General features: G+C 51.5%; 2 protein-coding genes and 1 non-coding gene across 10 annotated transcripts in view; 1 reads left to right on the top strand and 2 right to left on the bottom strand.

The window, feature by feature from the left end:
* The window catches only part of Tcof1 (treacle ribosome biogenesis factor 1), a 35,246-nt gene extending 28,973 nt beyond the window's left edge, over positions 1-6,273 (top strand). For 4 of the 7 annotated variants that reach the window (XR_001782353.2, XR_385982.4, NM_011552.3 and 1 more), the window contains 7 exons: positions 401-623; positions 1,067-1,149; positions 1,801-1,981; positions 3,483-4,010; positions 4,959-5,053; positions 5,443-5,488; positions 5,823-6,256. Coding sequence is in view for 5 of the 7 variants with exons in the window: in NM_011552.3 (NP_035682.1) it covers positions 401-623; positions 1,067-1,149; positions 1,801-1,981; positions 3,483-4,010; positions 4,959-5,053; positions 5,443-5,469 (1,137 nt within the window). In the remaining 2 variants the exon portion in view is untranslated. Of the gene's footprint in view, positions 1-400; positions 624-1,066; positions 1,150-1,800; positions 1,982-3,482; positions 4,011-4,958; positions 5,054-5,442; positions 5,489-5,822 lie in introns of all 7 variants that reach the window. The other 3 variants (XM_011246875.2, XM_011246874.2, XM_006525777.2) reach the window with 2 other exon arrangements.
* Positions 6,274-7,358: 1,085 nt separating this feature from the next.
* On the bottom strand, positions 7,359-16,162 carry Cd74 (CD74 antigen (invariant polypeptide of major histocompatibility complex, class II antigen-associated)). 2 transcript variants are annotated; one of them, NM_001042605.1, is made up of 9 exons: positions 16,001-16,162; positions 11,934-12,103; positions 11,700-11,779; positions 10,921-10,983; positions 9,937-10,029; positions 9,593-9,683; positions 8,526-8,717; positions 8,090-8,152; positions 7,359-7,859 (listed from the first exon to the last, which is right to left on the bottom strand). In NM_001042605.1, exons 1-9 carry the CDS (start codon positions 16,075-16,077, stop codon positions 7,849-7,851), a joined length of 840 nt encoding a protein of 279 aa, NP_001036070.1. In that variant the 5' UTR covers positions 16,078-16,162; the 3' UTR covers positions 7,359-7,848. The 2 variants fall into 2 exon arrangements, with proteins under 2 accessions (NP_001036070.1, NP_034675.1); NM_010545.3 differs by lacking the exon at positions 8,526-8,717.
* Mir5107 (microRNA 5107) lies at positions 7,848-7,935 on the bottom strand. Its single transcript, NR_039567.1, has one exon. It is a non-coding gene; the product is annotated as a microRNA 5107 (primary transcript).
* Positions 16,163-18,728: the final 2,566 nt, after the last annotated feature.

The raw sequence follows: 18,728 nt of genomic DNA, 5'->3' as shown, positions 1-18,728 counted from the left end.
CTGTGCAAGCATGAGGCCCTGAGCTCATTCTCCTGTACCCACAGGGGAAAGCCAGGCATGGTAGTGGGCGTTTGTAATCCCAATACTGGGGCACGTTAACCAGCCAGCCTAGCCTAATTGGTGAGCCCCAAGTCACATTAAAAGACAGAAGGCTTCATATGACTGGGTTCTCTTCTGCTCCACCTCAGTGAAAGGCCAGCATGGTTGTGTGTGTAGTCAGCAGCCCCTCTTTCACCTCCCTGGGCCTCAGTGTGCTAGTGCCAGGTAAGGAGCCACAGTGCCCACCAGAGGGCTGTGGGAAAGTCATAGAAAGCCATGCGTAGTGCTTCCCACGTGGAGCCTGGCCTGCCGTGTCCTTCTCACTGTAACTTAACCTTGTGTTCCTACTTTACCAAACTAGACCAGCAGTGCCGTGGAAACACTCCCCATGATGCCTCCCCAGAGCGCACCCATCCAGCCCAAAGCCACCAACAAGCTCGGGAAATCCAAGCTCCCTGAGAAGCAGCAGCTTGCCCCAGGCTACCCCAAGGCCCCCAGGAGCTCGGAGGACAGCAGTGACACTTCTTCCGAGGACGAGGAGGATGCCAAGAGACCCCAGATGCCCAAGTCGGCCCACAGGCTGGGTGAGGATTCCCAGAGGGAGGGTGGGAGATGAGGCACAGCCTGGTAGAACTGTAGGCTCTGGCCTTCTCAGCCCACCCTGGCCTTGTCTCATCCCCTGATAATACCTTTACAACTTCAAAGACCCAACTGCTGTTCGACAGCTGGCAGCTTCTTGGTGTTAAGCTCCGATTATTGAAGGCCCCGAGTCCCAGGACTCTGCTTCCCTTAGGGGGGCGGGGGCAGAAAAGTGGGAGCCTCAGGAACCAGAGGGGAAATGATGCCATTCGTGTGTCGGGCCAGGTGCTCCAGACTAGCATGGGTGGACAGCAGGAGGCTTCGTGCAGGAGGATGAGGAACAGAGAAAGACCCAGGCCTCGGAGGCCTCCTGGGGAGCTCTGCCTGGCCTGAATAACAGGGCCGCCAGGGACTCACACTCAACGGGAAACCTCTGCTTCCACACTAGATCCAGACCCTTCCCAGAAGGAAACTGTGGTAGAGGAGACCCCTACAGAATCCAGCGAAGATGAGATGGTGGCCCCCTCACAGGTAACTGCCAGGCAGGGCTGGAACTTGGAAGCTGCCTTTAGACTTCAGCCACCCCCTGGATGAGTGTCTAGATCCCCATTCCCAGGGCCCTGGGTAAGGTCCTGTCAGTGGGGTGCCTCTAATCAATCGGATAGAACCTCACCTCATGCTCTGGGGCCCAGGGAAGAGATTCAGATGGATTCTGAGACATGACCAGAGAAGACGACTTCTTAGGTCTCTCTTAAGGCTCTTCCTATACAGGACAGACTCCAGTGACTTTCTCACGTGTGGGGAGTGGGTGCGTGTTGGGGTCAGTCCTCTCCTTCCACTTTCACGAAGGTTACTGGATTGTACTCAAGCTGTCAGGCTCGACTCGTGTCAGTGCCTCTACCCTCTGAGCCATCTTGCCAGCCCAAAAAACGTTAACCATCTTCTGTGATGGTACTAGTCCATTGGCAATAAGAAAGTCCCCTTTTAATGTGCCTTACATATGCGTTAATTCACATAGCTTAGAAGGCACAAGCTGAAGGCCTATGTCCCCCGTGGGCTCAGTGCCGCCCGCTCATGCTTGGCTGGGTTGGCCTGATCCGGGGTCACCGACTGATTCCCTTGAGCCTTGCCTCTGGGATACGGCTAGGGGCTCGATGCGTCTTTCACACTGGACTTCTTCAGTCTCTCCTCTCAGGTTACATGACTCCCGGCTTGACTGTGGCTAATTCCCAGGCTTCAAAAGCTACTCCTAGGCCAGACTCCAACTCCTTAGCTTCTTCTGCCCCGGCCACCAAAGACAACCCGGATGGCAAGCAGAAGTCAAAATCCCAACACGCAGCAGACACCGCACTCCCTAAAACCGGTGAGTGGGGACAGCAAGACATGGAGAAGCAGGGCTGCTGGTCCCTGCTTGTTATGGGCAGCATTTGTCTGTGTCCCTTCCAAGAGTCTCATATTCGAGCCTGTGGGGTCCTCTGGGAACTAGAGGTACCCTTAAATGCAGCTGGCGCCCAGGACCAGGTTGCCAGCTCTGGGCAGTCTGGGAACAGATATAGCCAGCCATTTGAAGCTATTTCTTTAAAGCTTGTGGAGGAGGCCTTGGCTCTCCGTCCGTCCCTACTGACTTCTCAGTCAGTGGACAAGGGTCCTGGGTATAGGGACCCAGAATGACTCAGACTAGGCCAGCAGCCTTGTTTAGAGAATTCAATACCTAGAGGAGACCCTGGATAAGGGACAGGCCTCCGGGGGCTGCTCTGGCTCACACTGCTGTAGCCTTGACAAGCTCCTGACCCTGTGTCTTAATCACACAAGGTAAGAGCAATGCCATCGTGCAGGGTCAAAAGCAGAGCATAAAGAAAACTGTCACATGACATTTGGAGGGACCCAGGGGAAGGGACTGTTGGGAGTGCCCACATCCCTGACTTATATAACATGAAGCATCCCGTCCCACTCCTGTCCGCTTCTCCTTAACCGCACTCACTGCTAGGGTTCAGCCCCTGTGCCCAGCATGTAGGCATTCCTTGCTGCACAGGTGACCTGGGAGGCCAGCGGGGGTTCTGGGCCCAGGCTCTGGGGGCTGGTAACTTCAGCTTCCCAGCGCTGGGTCAGAGGCGGAGCTGTTGCTCACTTTCTTCGCCAGTGTTCTTGTCTATGTGAGAGGCGGGTGCGAGCGACAAGGAGACATTTTCGAGGGGGCTGTGGAAGGTTTTTTTTTTTTTTTTTACACGTGTAGTCAGCACACAATTATCAAAGGCAAGCAGAGGCGTAGAAAATTCTAAACAAAGGCTGCACCAGAAGCCACTCTGGCAGGCAGTAAACCTGCTTAGTCAGCCACTGCATGCATACACAGCATACTCAGGAGTGCCCCCCAATCTGCCTGTCGCCCCAGCCTTGATGGGCTAAGGACCCATGGTGTGTCTACAGACGGGAGCTGAGCATTGGTCTGTAGGACCCCCTCGTGTGTTATAACCCACAGTTCATGGCAGAAGACATCATTGTATGTCTAGCTTCTTCCTCTAAGGTGGGAAACAGCCTTGAGGGACTGTGACGCCTTGAGGGACTGTGACCTGGCCAAAGCCCTACACTAAGTTGATAAAGGCAGTCCTAGAACCAGTGTCACCCATGTCCCACCTACTGTGCCCTCCGTCTCATTAGCAGACTTCAGGTCCTCTCCTTAGCATTCTGGGATCTCTGTCGATCCACAAACATAGCTAAGCATAGGAGACAGATAGAGCAGAGTGACCCCTGGATCTCAGTTTCCCATTTATGCAGTTGTAAAGTACACCCCCTCAGTTGTCATGCATTGTGCAAGATCTCACCCTCAGCTTTCCAGACTTGTGACCTCCAAGACCTGTGATCTACAGGTAGGAAAGAGGCCTCCTCGGGCTCCACGCCTCAGAAGCCCAAGAAGCTCAAGAAGAGCACCTCAAGCTCGCCGGCCCCCACACAGACACTGCCGAACAGCATCACCCAGCGCCTCCTGGAGCAGGCCTGGCCCCTGAGCGAGGCGCAGGTGCAGGCCTCTGTGGTGAAGGTCCTGACAGAGCTTCTGGAGCAGGAACGGCTGAAGGCCACAGAGGCCATCAAGGAGAGTGGGAAGAAGAGCCAGAAGCGGAAGTTATCAGGGGACCTAGAAGCTGGGGCCCCAAAGAACAAGAAGAAGAAGGAGCAGCCAGTGCCCAGGGCAAGCGCTGTTTCCCCAGAAAAGGCTCCCATGACTTCCAAGGCAAAATCAAAGCTTGACAAAGGGAGTGCTGGTGGCAAGGGGAAGGGGTCTCCTGGCCCCCAAGGAGCCAAGGAGAAGCCCGACGGCGAGTTGCTGGGGATAAAGCTTGAGAGTGGCGAGCAGAGCGACCCGAAGAGCAAGTCGAAAAAGAAGAAATCCCTCAAGAGTAAGTGACTGCTTTCCAGTACGCGCTGCCGGTGCAACCTGGGTGGCAGGGCCCTGCCCCGGCTCTTTATCTCATTCTTTCCACAGAGAACAAGAGCCTGGGAAGTGGTTTGTCCAGAGTTTAACAAGTGTCTGGTGGCAAAGGCAAAAGGAGACTGTAGAGCTGGCCTGCGTCCCCTGCCCCCACGGCCCCTTACAATGCCCAGTATTTAGCCTCAGGGTTTGGAAAACAAACTCAACCCCGGCTTCACAACAGGGAGCTCTCTGCTCCAGCAGAGTCCACGGCCAGTCCCTGGGGTGTGGACTGTCCCCTGGGTTCTCATCCAGAGCCCATCTTTACTCTAGAATTCAGTTCTTTGGTGAAAACAGCCATTCGTTGCCCTCCATGCGGGAACCTGCACCCAGCAGGACTTCTGAGTCACTCACCAGCCCTGGGCCTCGGGCAGTGTTGTTTTCCTTTTCTAAGGGGAAAGCAGGCTCTGAGAAGGAAAGACCACTGGCGCTAGGCAGTCCCTGCTTTAGTTTTGTCTTAAGACAGGGCCTCACAATGTAGCCTTGACCGGCCTGGAACTTTCTGTGTAGAACAGGCTGTTCTCAAACTTACAGCAATCCACCTGCCTCTGCCTCCTGGGTGCTGGGATTAAAAGGGTACTCTACCACGCCCAGCATGGAAGTCCTGAGCACTGCCATTCTGTGGCAGGAGATGTGTCACCTGATCTCTCCCAGGTTCTTGTCCCTTCCCTCACACTCAAGATTAGATAGATAGACTTGCATAGTTCTGAGGCCAGATTGTGTAGTCCACAGTCAGTAAGAGTGGAGCCTGGCACATGGATGGTATCCTGGCCCTATCAGGGCCTGATGTTAAGAGCCGCGAGCTGCCGTGGGCCTCCTGACGCTGACCCATCAGTGTCAAAATCTATTGCTCAGGAAGCTCGCTTTCTTCCCACAGAAAAAAAAGACAAGGAGAAAAAGGAAAAGAAGAAAGGAAAAAAGTCCCTGGCCAAAGACTCTGCCTCGCCGATCCAGAAGAAGAAAAAGAAGAAGGTAGATTGAGTTCCTGAGGGGTCTCAGGGCTAGGAATTCAAACCCTTCCCCTTCTAACACCTAGACCAGGCCCATGCCACCTTTCCAGTCCCTTAATCTAATGGACCTTGTGAGGAGGAGCAGGGGAGGGGTGATGGGAGAGACCTCCACAGGCGGGACAATGGTCAGCTTTCAGGTTGGCTGGCCAGCGGGGAGCCCACTGAAGAAACAGCCAGCCAGCCGCTTCCTGGGATCAGAGGCAGTTCTGCCCAGGGCTGGTATCAGTGGGTCTCGATCCTTACACCTATGGGGGCGTGGATCCTTCGAGGGAGTTCTGTCCTGGACCTGTGGGACAGCGGTGGTGAGGAGAAGCCACAGAACTGATAGCTTGCTTCCTTCTCTCCCCACAGAAGAAGTCAGCCGAGCCTGCCGTGTGAGGCCCAACGCATAGAGCAGGTACCTGACTGCGTCCAGCCTTTCTGGGCAGCTTGGGTAGGCCCAGTGGGAGGGAGTTGGAGAGAGAGAGGGAGAGGGAGAGAGAGAGGGAGAGAGGGGGAGAGAGGGGGAGAGAGGGAGAGAGAGAGAGAGAGAGAGAGAGAGAGAGAGAGAGAGAGACTTCTTTCCTCAGGTTGGTTGGACAGCAGCTGCTGCTGCAGCATGCAGAGGGTCCACCCTGAGGGAGTCTGGTGCCTAAGCTAGCTGCCGCCCATCCCTCCCTTGGTTTTGTTCCCTTTTGTGGAGATAAAGGTCGGCAAAGCTGACCAAAGCCTGGTTTGTTTTCTTCTCCTAGAATCTTGGCAGAGTGTGACCATCCATCCCCAGGCCTCTGACCTCTGGCCAGCGTGAATTGGGCCTGGACTTTTTAACTTTCCCTCCCTCAGCAGAAGATGATGGCTGGCGCGTGCTGGCCAAACCAGTGAACCCGCAGGGAAGCTGCAGTACCAGGAGGAAGCGAGGTGGGACACACACCCCCTCTGAGTGCTACGTGACATGTGTATAGTATATCTATTTTTTTAAGCGACTTGCCTCTCTCCCTTCAAATCCACCGTGCCCAGAGGCCTCCGGACCTCCCTCCATGTTATCTGCAGAGCCAGCAAGGTCCCGCGTGTGGTTCATCCCACACCCTGGACCCCTGGCGCAGCCTGAAGCCTTGCCCCATCAATTTTTCCAGCTATTTTGGTTTTGTTTTTTAAAGAACTCAGAATAAAAGACTTTAAATATAAAGGTTTGCCTTCCCCATGCATCTGGGACTCGGACTGTTACTGGCTACTTAGGACAGACAGTGTAGTGACCCTGGACATGCACAGGTCAGTACTCAGGGCTCCTTCCTGACTTCAAGCCAAGGCCCTAGGTACTGTGAGTAGGACAGTTTGCTAAAGAGGAAGGCTCAGTGAAGCTCCCCAGGGAGGGAGTTGATGCAGGGACGGCTCCCCGTAGGAAGTGGCCTATAAGCTTAAAAGGAGCTGAAGGTGGGTCAGACGCCAGGTAGATGGCTCAAGTGACCAGGGGGCCTTTGGAAACAAGTTACGATGTGGAGGGAGGCAGTGGCGAACAGTGGTGGCTGGCATGAGAAGCGGGGAAGACCCAGTGAGCTAGGCCTTGAGTCACCCTCTGTCTGGGGAACAGTTCTGTGCTGGTGACAGTAAGAAGTGGGCAGAGCTGAAGTATGTTGGAATAATCACTGAACATTCACCTCAACAAAACAAAAAACCAGTACAGAGAAGGAGCAGGTGCAAGTCTCGGGGACCCTGTGCTCAGAGCCTTGGGACGGGCACGCCATACCCAACAGTCAGCCATTCCATCCATTCTCAAGTGTGGATCAGAGTGTGGGATGTAGGTCTAGATCAGAATACAGAGAGCCTCTCCTTGGCTCGGCTGACTCGCAGAAGTATTTAAACCTACAAAATGGAACAGCGTCCTAAACGTTCATCTCGGAGTCCCTGGTGGTGAGGGATCCGCTCCCTTTTCCTGTGACAGTGGGCTAAAGCTGACAAGACACAGGTCCTGCCCAGACAGACAGCCACTGGCAGCCCCCACCTGCATCCATTCCTGACACTAGGTCCCTGTGTCCACTGCCATCTGTCATCACACTTACGCTGTCCTTAGTCCAGAAATGGAATTGGGGACGGGAGGAATGGAAGCTAGGACGTGATGAGATGTGATTTTAAAACCGAGCAGGAGTCTGTTTCTTTCTGACTGTTAAGTAGACACCACGTGTGTCTGGGACCCATCTCCCCAGTCCATGTACGTAGAGGATTAGATTTAAGGTTGTCCTCGGCCTTGGGGTAAACTAACTGGATCCCAACTGAAGAGGCAGAAGCAAGAGTGTTCTACTTTCTTCCTTTATTGTCACTTGAACCATGATCCTACAGGCTGCTGACAAGCTTGGCTGAGCAAGGAACCTGAAAGGGGGTGGGGCTTGAGGGGGGGTGGCAGGATGTGAGGAGGGGTTACTGGGAGGAGGGGCTTGGGTTCTTCTTCCTTGAGGAGAAGGCAGCAAATGTGTCCAGCCTAGGTTAAGGGTAGGGCATCCCTTGTCCCTGTCTGCGGGCCTTTATCTCAGAGCCCCACATTCAAGACTACTAATGGGTCAGAAATGGGGGTTCCCTTTAGATAGCGGTAGCCAGCAAGGCCCTCCAGCGTCCTCCTTCTGTTCTGACTTCATTTGCCGTGTCCTGGGACGATGAAACAGACACCAGTCTCAAGCCCCAGGGTGCAGGGAGACGGGAAGTGGGGTGTGACATCAGGGAACATAAGAAGGGCTGAGGCACAGGAGAGCAGGGGGCGCTGCTGCTGTGCAGAGCTGGCCTCTGTCTTCACAGGGTGACTGGGAAGAGAAGCACAGGTTGATACAGCTGGGCCACCAGTTTGTTGTCCCTGCCTCCTCTGCCCAACATCTTGGAACTGCAGATCAGTCTGTCCCCCTGCTAAGCTCAGGTAGTACTGTGCTCCCAGCCACCATCCCATTCTAGAAAAACCATCCCAGTGATAGTGATGAATGTCCCAGTGTCACCAGAGTCTGCATGTGGGTGGCCCCCTCTGTGATCCCCCCCTTACCTTGACCCAGTTCCTGCCTGGTCACTCCCAGGCCAGAAGATAGGTCTTCCATGTCCAGTGGCTCTGCAAGGGAAGCATCAGGCTCACTGTTATTCTTACCCCAACACACACACACACACACTGTTGCCACTGTGCCTTGAACTTGGCAAAGGAGGCACCAGAGCATACAGTGTGGTTGGGGATACAGTGAGACTGGTGGGTCTGTGGGACTCCAGTGCAGGACAGCGTGCGGAGAAGAAGAGACAAAGATTAGAAGGACACAAGGAGTTCCTGTGTGGAGAAAGGGGCTGGTGTGTGTGTGACTGATGGTGGATGCTCCCAGGGCACAGCCAACCCATGTCCTGACCCCATGTATACTGGGAGGGACCTTTGGACCCTTGGCCTTCCTAGAGCTTCCTAGTCCTTTAGATTATGTGACACGGTGTCCCCTGCTTACCACTGCAGTTATGGCGCCCGCGGCTCTTGGTGTGAGGAACCTCAGTGCCGTTGGGGAACACACACCAGCAGTAGCCAGTGCTCCCGTGGCACTGGAGTGGCAAATAGTTACCGTTCTCGTCGCACTTGGGACGGAACGCACCCGGGTAGACGGCAGGGATGTGGCTGACTTCTTCCTGGCACTTGGTCAGTACTGAAGGCATGATGAAGACAGTGAGTGGGTGGACTCTGGGCCAGGATCTCAGCAGAGCAGAGACCCACACACACACACACACCACTGCCATGGGCTTAATGCCTATCCAAATTGCTTTCCTTATGGGGTAGACCCATAGCCTAGATGAGAAAACTGAGGCCTGAGTCTGAAACCAGTAAGATCCAAAAAGAGAAAGCATGACTTATAGGTGTCATTTGCCCCAGTGAATAATTATTCTGGATTTTGTTACAGTTTGATTCTGGTTTCAGGGGGACAGTAATGGGGACACCTCTGGGAATCTGACCTTCCTTTACTGGGATAAAGTAGAAATGGGGGCTGCCACTTGTTGGGGACGCTGGAGAGGGGATTCAAACATTAGCTAGAAGCTGGTTGAGATAGCATGTAAGGGATTTATATATCAGAGAAACTGAGGTCCAGAGCAGTATGGGCCTCTAGCCTTCCACTTGTGGGACACAGAAGCCCAGTGGGATGGGCTCGTCCAGCACTGCACAGCAAGTTAGAGGCAGCACCAAGGTAAAGCAGAGGCGTTCCCCAATGCTTTATGCCTCAGCCTCCTGTATGCTGGCACTGCCGTGAAGTGAGAGGTGCCCAGGGCTCTATCTGGACAAGTGCTGATTCCGTCTCCTCCTTGTATGTTTATGTACTGCTGGGGGGACTCCTGCCGGGTACGTTTTGAGTTGGTTTTGCTCCAAGACAGAGAGCCTAGAGGCCTCTGTACTCTGGACATGTGTGTGAAAGAACAGACCCACGGATAGGATATAAGGGTTTCCGAACCCTGAAGGAACAGGCGAGAAAAGACTGAGCTGAGAGAGTAGGTCACTGTGACAGGCAGGCCGAAGCTCCCGTCCTGGTACCTTTAGGTGGAGCCTCGGTGGGCTTCTTCTCCTCCAGGGAGTTCTTGCTCATCTCAAACAAGAGCCACTGCTTCATCCAGCTCTCGAAGATCTAACGAGATCAGAGGTGGATGGATGGTCAGGGTCAGGAGTCAACCGCCTACCCTTCTGGACTCTGCCTTGACTACAAACTTGGAGGGGTCCAGCTTCAGCCTCAGTGCCTCTTAAAGACCCACAGGGGTGTCGTGAATGTTAGAAGGCCCTCAGTAGCTTCAAGAGAACAGCAGCCCTAGTCCTCCCTTTGCCTCTTTCTAGTCCTGAAGCTACTGTGGGAAGAAGAAGAGATTCCAACAGGGGCTGTTTACCTTCCAGTTCACGCCATCCATGGAGTTCTTAAGATGCTTCAGATTCTCTGGGAAGGTCCCCTTCAGCTGCGGGTACTCCAGGGGTCCAGACCTCTGCAGAGCGGCAGGGCAAGGGGGAAGTTATAGAGAACCCCCGGAATAAATAAGGGGAGATGTGCACCCCATGTTCCCAGGCCTTCGTTCTGAGGAATGGACATTAGCCACACCAAGCCTGGCCCCTGGTCCCCATGTTGGAGAGCAGCGGTGAGGGGCACCCAGCTATGGAACTCCAGTCAGGGTCAGGAGCTGAACCAGCACCTCCAGTTTTTTCCCTCTGTCTGGGTCCTCTGCCTGTCCTCACACAACCAGTGTTCCCTGCTGTAGGCCAAGAGCCATGTGCCATGCACTGTGCCTGACACGAAGCAAGCATGTGCAATATTAATTTGGGAAGGAGAACATGGTATTGTGGCCAAGTCAATCCATTGGACCTTAATTTGATTTTTTTAAAAGATTTATTTATTTATTTCATGTATGCGAGCACACTGTCTCTGTCTTCAGACACACCAGAAGAGGACATCGGATCCCCATTACAGATGGTTGCGAGCCACCATGAGGTGGTTGGGAATTGAACTCAGGACCTCTGGAAGAGTAGGTGGTGCTCTTAACCTCTGAGCCATCTCTCCAGTCTCAATGGACCATAATTTTTAACTCCTCAAAAGTGAGGTGGCTGGAACCTGGCCTAGTGATGCACGCCTTTAATCCTAGCACTGGGAGCCAGAGGCAGGCAAATTGTGAGTTCAAAGCCAACCTGTTCTACATAGTCGGTTCCAGGACTACATAGACTCTTATCTCAAGGTGGGTAGGGGATGGACTGTACGCAACAGTTAAGGACCACCTTGTATTCCTTGGACTAAGCATGTGTTGAGTTTATAGTGAGCCTAACCCATGAGTGAGGGCCGGGGTCCCACGTGACCCAGGAGACTACCCGCTGGCTCTGATACTCACCGTGAGCAGATGCATCACATGGTCCTGGGTCATGTTGCCGTACTTGGTAACGTTCTTCACAGGCTGTGGGGAAGGGAACAGGGTTACCAGCATTGCAGGGATCAGCAGCTATAGTCTAGTACGAGTCAGGTGCTTGCACTCAACAGCTCAAATCTGCCACCTCCTAACATGGAAGTGCCAGCCCCTCACGCCCTTCCTGCCTCTATGCCCTCTCTGGTCAGGCGGGCAGAAGCTTGTCAGAGCCTTCCCAATAGCAGAGTTTGCTTCCTCCTCCCAAGCCCTCCCATATGTTCCTTCCTGCTTCACTTCAAATTCATGGCCTCTTTTTTCATTCATTGTCATTGCTTGCATATATTATATGTCTATATATATATACACCACTAGTCCTAATTAAACCTGCCCCGTCTGTATCATGCTAACTTATGTATGTTTTCAGGACTGACCATTTGGCACCGTTCGATTGATGTGCTCTGCCCTGGATAAGGTACCAATAGTAATCTTATGAGTAACAGCATTTTTGCAGCCAAAGACTTGGAGGAAGTGGGGGACTATAGGATGCTAAGGTGAAGAAGCACTTTGCAAATTGTGGGACTTGCCCTTTCCCCACCAGGGGAGCCCTAAGAGTTCTGGCCTCCTCAGTCACCTTGGGCAAGCCTCTCTGAGGTGTGCCCTGCTCCTCGCCAGTAGTTAGTGCCCAGATTCCTTGACAACTGTTATCCTTCAGCCCCCCCCCCCTTGGCAAACACCAGCTACCATTTCCTTCCTGCCGCCTTCCTTACCCCAAGGAGCATGTTATCCATGGACATTGGACGCATCAGCAAGGGAGTAGCCATCCGCATCTGGCTCACAGGTTTGGCAGCTGTGGGGCAGGGAGGACAGTATGAGTCCAGGTCCAAGGGAGTAAGGAACCCAGGGGTTAAGATTTGAAACCCGGTGCGGGGGAGGAAGGGAGATCGGGAGGGGCTAAATGGAGAAATGATGTCTGTGAGGTGAGGGACAGGTGGAGCACGCACATTTCGGAAGCTTCATGCGAAGGCTCTCCAGTTGCAGGTTCTGGGAGGTGATGGTCAGCTTGTCTAGGCGGCCCTGTTGCTGGTACAGGAAGTAAGCAGTGGTGGCCTGCCCAGCCAAGAGCAGAGCCACCAGGACAGAGACACCGGTGTACAGAGCTCCACGGCTGCACCTGTTGGGACGGAGTAAGAGCATGATCCAGAGCTGGACGCTGATTGGAAGTGGACCCACGCCCTCTCAGACTCAAACCCTCCCAATAGTGAGGACATCTGCTCCTGCCGCCCCCAAGTGTCCTTCCCAGGAAGATCCACCTGGGGCCCAAGCTCAATGGGAAGGATGAGCCACGTTCCTTGCCTCCTCTGGGCTTTGGTGTCTCCTCTGTGTAGTGACAGGGTAAAGTCCTCCCGAGTCCCGAGTCCCCTCTACCCTGGAGATCTGAGGAGCTAAGCCCCCCTCGGAAGTGGGGAGGGGGATTTGATCTTGTTTTTGCTGGCAGAAAAAGATAGGTGAGTTTACTATGTAAGAGGAAGAAGGGTTTTCATCCACTGTGCCGTCCCCAATCCCCACGGTGACGTCAGGTTTAAAGAGAAAAGGGAAGGAAGTGCGGTAGGGGACAGCAAAAGCCGGATTTATACCTGAAAAGGAGAAGTGGGGCCTAGAGTTTTTACATGTGGAGCGGGAGGAACATTGTCAGGCTGAAGCAGTGCCAGGCACGTGTGCGTGCACACACACACACACACACACACACACACACACATCTCCAAGACAACCCCCTCACCCCCACCCCTGCTCCAGAGTCCATCTGTCCCAGAGTCCCTGGAAATCTGAATAGATCTTCTTCCCCAGTCTCCCAGCTCTCTCATATGTCATGTGAGCAACCCTCAAACCCACAGTGTTAAAATTTGGCTGTCCTCCAACAAGTGTGTGTGTGCGTGTATACTCATGTGTGCTGTGCATGTGTATGTGTATATGTGGTGTGTGTGGTGTTTGTGTATGGTGTGGTGTGGTGTGGTGTGGTGTGGTGTGTGCATGAGTGGTGTGTGGTGTGTATGTAGGGGGTATATCCCTGGCTGTCCTGGAACTCACTTTGTAGACCAGGCTGGCCTCGAACTCAGAAATCTGCCTGCCTCTGCCTCCCGAGTGCTGGGATTAAAGGCGTGTGCCACCACGTCCGGCTAAATCTCCAGATTTTATTATTATTTATATAAATGACCCAGTCTGTGGCTTTCTATTATAGTAACGCAGACTCAGACTAAGTAAGACGAACTACATTGGAAATTCTCGTGATAAGTTTGCATCCTGCCTACTCCAGCAACCAGGAAGGGTAATTTAGGAAACTCCAGAAAACCTGTCTGCCTGGTAACTTATGACATCACAGACACAGCTAATTCTCATTGGCTTGCCAACCCTCTGTATTTCCTAAGCCAAGGGCTGGAGAAAGGAGATCAGACAGGAGGGAGAATAGGTTTAAATTTCTTGGCCTTCTGAAGGAAGATGGAACCTGGGCTCAAGGTCTTCTGCTTCATCTACTTTGGTGACTCATGGAACCCCCGAACCCCTCTACCACCCCATATTCAGATCTAGTCCCAGCTCTACCTGCTACCACATGAGCTTGGGGTAGCCACGTCCCTCTCCTTTCGAACTTCAACCTTTCAGAAGGCCAGTGAACACAGGTTTGTATTGAAGATGTGAACAGTAGCCATAACTGGCATCCTGGCTTGCCTAACTCTGGGGCCAGGAACAAGACACTTCTGCGTGTGGACCAGGTTAGGGCTTGGAATGAGCGGTTGTTAAATAACGAAGAGATGAAACATAAATAACGAAGAGATGAAACACTTGGCCCCACACCGGACACACATTTCCTCTACCAGTAATACTGCTCTCAGGAAGGTCACTATCCATAACAATGCTGCCCTCCAGGAGGCTGGATGTCAAGCCCAGCATCATCTCTCCTTCCACTTTTATTCAATTTAATATTATTTTGTTTTTCTGAGATGGTCTCATGTAGATGAGTCTGGCCTTGAACCCCTGATCCTCCTGCCTCCACCTCCCAAATGCTGGATTCTAGGCATACACAACCACACCCAGCCTCTTACTGCCTCTAGGTTGGCTGGGTCTTGGTTCTGATTGAGTGCCAACTCTTGCCACCTCCTGGTTTTACTTCCTCCTTTGTACTTCCTCCTTGTGTTTAAAAAAAAAAAAATTGACTTAAGTCAGAAACCAACCAGAGCCGTCAGGAATCATGACGCACATGTTGCCAGGCAGAAGTGTTCACAAAAATGCCCCAAATCAAACCTGTAGGGAATGGCCCTGGACCTTAAGGCCTGGTCAGTCTTGGAAGCAGTAACTGAAGTAAAGTGAAGATTGTCATGGATTTGTTGAATACACAGCCCTCAATGAGAGGCCTGAGGTCAGAGGGCTCCTACCTCCTCGCTCCACAAATGAGGCCTCTACAGGACCCAGACAGGACTCAGACTGGTCCTGACTCAAATGCTATGCCCAACACTCAGCAGCTGAGATAACCTGGAAGTTAATTACTAGATGAGCTCAAATTCCTTCTGTGTAATAATAATGCCAGCCATAGTGGCACACACTTTTAATCCCAACACTCAGGAGAAGTTAAGTTTCTCTTAGCTCAAGGCCAAGTAGCTTGGTCTACTCCGTGAATTCCAGCCCAACTACATAGTAAAACTAGCCTTAAAAAAAAAGGCACAGGCAGAGGGAGATAACAAAAATGCCCAACTCCTAGCTACAGTAACTGTAGGAATTAAGATAGAATCTGTAGTTTGTTTATCATTATCGTGATGATCAATGTCGTCTGAGGACCGGTAGAAGGAACCCAATAGATGAACAGTTCTTATAGCCATTGCTGTTAAGCAGTGGGACCCAAAAAAGAGGCTGTGGTTTTTCTGTGGTCACCCATGACAGCAGTAAAAGTTACTTCAGAATTCCCCATTGCTCTAAGAATCCATATCTGGTTACCTTCTTGCTAGAATGCCATTCGTGGTCAATCTCCCAGAGTCTCTTTCAAAACCTCTTTCTGCCTGGAGACTGCTGACGTCACATCTGGTTTTAGTTCCCCATAGGCAAGCAAATAGGCAGCTTGGGGGTTGGGGGAACAAGGCAAGAAGGCAAGCAAATTCTAACCCTGTTTGGTTTTTTTTTGGGGGGGGGGGTTGGGAGTGTAAGGCTGAGGTCATTTAGGGACCGGGAGAGGAGCCCAGGGCTATCTGGATGGCTGTGGCAACCATGTAACACATGGACCAGGAACTCCATCTCTGTGAGCAGCTTTTGGGATGGCAGGCAGCTCTCTTCCCCTACACACATACAGAAAGGCTCATCCCGTGTCAGGTGTGGACTCCGGTCTGGTGAGGCCCTGCTTGCCTGGGCTCATACACGTCTTCTAGCAGTTAAGGAAGACAATGAGGAGTCACTTCTACTGTCCTCAGAAATGGGTTCTGAGGCTGTTGGCATGGGAACCCTTTTCCAGATTAGAGGCTAGGAAATCAAACAGACTTACTGAAGACAAGGGAGAACAGATTCAAGGGGGAACACTATGGTCTTAAGTCTTCTGACCTAGAGTTATGGCCCAGCTTCAGAGGATCTGTGAAAGCCCTTACTTGTATGGTGAAACTCAAATCCAGGGCTCTCTTAACACAAGTCCTAAAGGAGGCCCTTGGTTTACAGAGGGGAAGTCAGTACCCTTGGCAGGTTGGAGGGGAGGAGGGCAAGATTACTCAGAGCCAAATGTGGTAACACTTGCCTCTGATCCCAGCTCTTGGGAGGAAGAGGCAGGTAGTTCAAGGCCAGCCTGGTCTATAAAATGAGTTTCATTATGTTTCATTATGTAGAATCCCCGGCATTCTCTATATTTTGATATAGAGAAACCCTATCTCAAAATAAATAAATAAATAAATAAATAAATAAATAAATAAATAAAATTCACTCAGAAAATCAGCGCTCAAGGTCACTCAAGGCAACCTTCCTGCAACAGAGCTCTGTGTCCCTCCCCAGGCCTGCATTCTGTGTCCTCCAGAGGTAAGGGCTCTCTGCTGGTATTCACACATACCTTTCTGGCTCTCTAGGGCGGTTGCCCAGTATGGGCAACTGTTCATGGTTAGAGATGAGGTCGCGTTGGTCATCCATGGCTCTAGCCTCTAGTTTTTCCCACAGGCGCTGCTGCTGCTGCTGCTGTTGCTGCTGCTGCTGCTGCTGCTGCTGCTGTGTGTCTGGGACCCTTGAGCCCCAAGATCACCTCTTAAAGCTGATACTGGAAGGAATCTGATTCGCCCACAGCAGGTCACTCCGCCCACATGGTAGATGTGGAACTGAAAGCCACAAATCTGGAAATTCCCCACTCACTCAAAGCTGCCTCCCTGGGCAGGATGAAGGGGGAGTTCCCTAAACAGGTAGAAAGGCCTGCATGATCCCATTGGCTGGCCAGGGCTATCATCACTTGTTTCTAGGCAGACTTCTGGATTCATCAGGCTCTTTGGACGGTTCTAGAAGCAGGCACTTTCCCCAGGGAAGGAATTATTTTTGAAGCAGAAAGTGCCTTTGTCTACCCACCCCCACCCCCACTACCCCTCATCTATGAATAAATGAAGGATGAAAGAGGCTTAGACAAGTCCCCCTCTCTCTGGTCTGATGTCCCCTATGCTCCTATCTACACAGTGTTCGTGTGTGAAGGCCCTTGTGCTGACACTTATCATCATAGACTAACTGTGATCAAATCATAACTGGTCATGCTTTATAGGATCTTTACAGTGTCTCAGAGGAGTGTGCCTTCTCCCGTGTTTCAAGTGGAAACTGGTGTAGAGAGGCTGTGTGTGCCCAGGCTCACACTGTGGTGTAGAGAGAGAGGCTGCGTGTGCCCAGGCTCATACATGCAAGCAGAGATGGTTGGAGCCCAGATTTTTAGCCATTCTCTTCTGCTTCCCAGGGCTCAGACTGTGTAGTGTCAGTATGACAGGGAGTGAGGAAATAGAGGCTGGAAAAGGGCGCCATAGAGATTTCACTGTGTTGACAAGATTTCATCATCCATATCTGTGCCTACACTGGGACCTAGCCAGAAAGATCTTCAGTCTCTGCACTTGGTCTCTGACAAAAGAATCACTAAGGCCTTGGGATCTGGAGTGGCAAGGGCATTTTGTTGTTGTTTTAGAGAGGGTCTCAGGTAGCCCAGGCTGGCCTCAAACTCACTAAGTAGTTAAGGATGGGTTTGAACTTCTGATCTTCCTCCCTCCACCTCCTGAGTGCTGGGATTATACACCTGCACCACCACACCAAGTTTATGCAATGCTGGGGACTGTGAAATAGAATAAGATAGAAAAGGCCAATTATTATTATTATTAGATATTAATTTATTGACTTATTTATTGATTTATGTAAAACACTGTTTATACTGCCTATTCGCTCCCTAACAACCTGCTCACTGCCATGTGCACTTCTGTAAAATCTTGTTTGTTTGCTTCCCAACGCACCTTGTGGTTCAAGAGCATAAAATAAGAGCCAGCTGGTGGTGCTTTAATCCCTGGAGAATCTATGTGAGTTCAAGACCAGCCTGGTCTACAGAATGAATTCCAGGATAGACATGAGTTCAATTCCCAGCAACCACATGGTGGCTCACAACCATCTGGAATGGAATCCAATGTCCTCTTCTGGTATGTCTGAAGACAGCTACAGTATATATACATACACACACACACACACACACACATATATATATCTCAACAACAAAAGAAAGAAAAAAAAGAAATCCTGTCTTTTTTTTTAAGATTTATTTATTTATTATATGTAAGTACACTGTAGCTGTCTTCAGACACTCCAGAAGAGGGAGTCAGATCTTGTTACAGATGGTTGTGAGCCACCATGTGGTTGCTGGGATTTGAACTCCGGACCTTCGGAAGAGCAGTCGGGTGCTCTTACCCACTGAGCCATCTCACCAGTCCAAAATCCTGTGATTGTGTAACCAAAGAGCATAAAATGAGAGAACACAAACTGGACCCAGTATCAAAGGCTTTGAAGAGCTGTACTGGCTTTGGTCCACTGGTGACATCATCTCTGTTCCACTGGTGACATCATCTCTCTTCCACTCTCATTGGTATCAGAGTGCTTATTTCACAAAGTTCCCTACAACAACTGAACCCAGGGCTTCCTTCATGATGTGATAGACAAATACTCTACCAACTGATCTACACCCCCCACAGCCCAGAGGATATTGTTATATGTAAATTAGGATGGAGGCGTGTTGCCAGAACGACCGACCATTTGATGAGAGGATGAGGACTGGAACTCTTTTCAGGGGAAAGAGACGAAGATTGAGCATAATCACATTACAAAGTAACTTAATCATATTTTCATATACAGAACTTCTATAAAAACCCCAGCGGACAGGGTCTGAATATCTTTCATACTTCAAGAGTGCAGCACGGCCAACACTACAACAGAAGTTCCTGCGCCAGAGGCCTATTTCACATACCTCAGGTCATGTACCGCTTACCTCTGCATGTGGCTCTTTTAGGATAAAGTGGTAAGCAGAGTGTTTCCCTGCGTTCCCCTTGTATGAGCTGAGATGGTTTGAATGAGAATGGCCTGTGCCCATAGACTCATATATTTGAATGCTTAGTTACCAGACAGTAGAACTGTTTGAGAAGGATTAGGGGGTGTGACTTTGTTGGAGTAGGTATTCACTGGGTATGAGCTTTGAAGTTTCAAAGACCCACACCAAGTCCATTCTCTCTGTCTCTGTCTCTCTGTCTCTGTCTCTGTCTCTCTCTCTGCCTGCTGTCTTCAGA

Source organism: Mus musculus, chromosome 18, assembly GCF_000001635.26.
Source record: "Mus musculus strain C57BL/6J chromosome 18, GRCm38.p6 C57BL/6J".
Lineage (NCBI taxonomy): Eukaryota > Metazoa > Chordata > Mammalia > Rodentia > Muridae > Mus > Mus musculus.
This window is presented reverse-complemented; position numbering and strand designations above follow the sequence as displayed.

Bases quoted from the DNA above. Each gene is read 5' to 3' on its own strand.
- Cd74 (NM_001042605.1), bottom strand. From the start codon at position 16,077: ATGGATGACCAACGCGACCTCATCTCTAACCATGAACAGTTGCCCATA. The intron at 11,780-11,933 runs GTGCGTGCTCCA...CCTGCCCCACAG, and splicing joins TCGCATGAAGCTTCCGAAAT to CTGCCAAACCTGTGAGCCAG. The intron at 9,684-9,936 runs GTAAACAGCCCC...TGATCTCGTTAG, and splicing joins TGGATGGCGTGAACTGGAAG to ATCTTCGAGAGCTGGATGAA.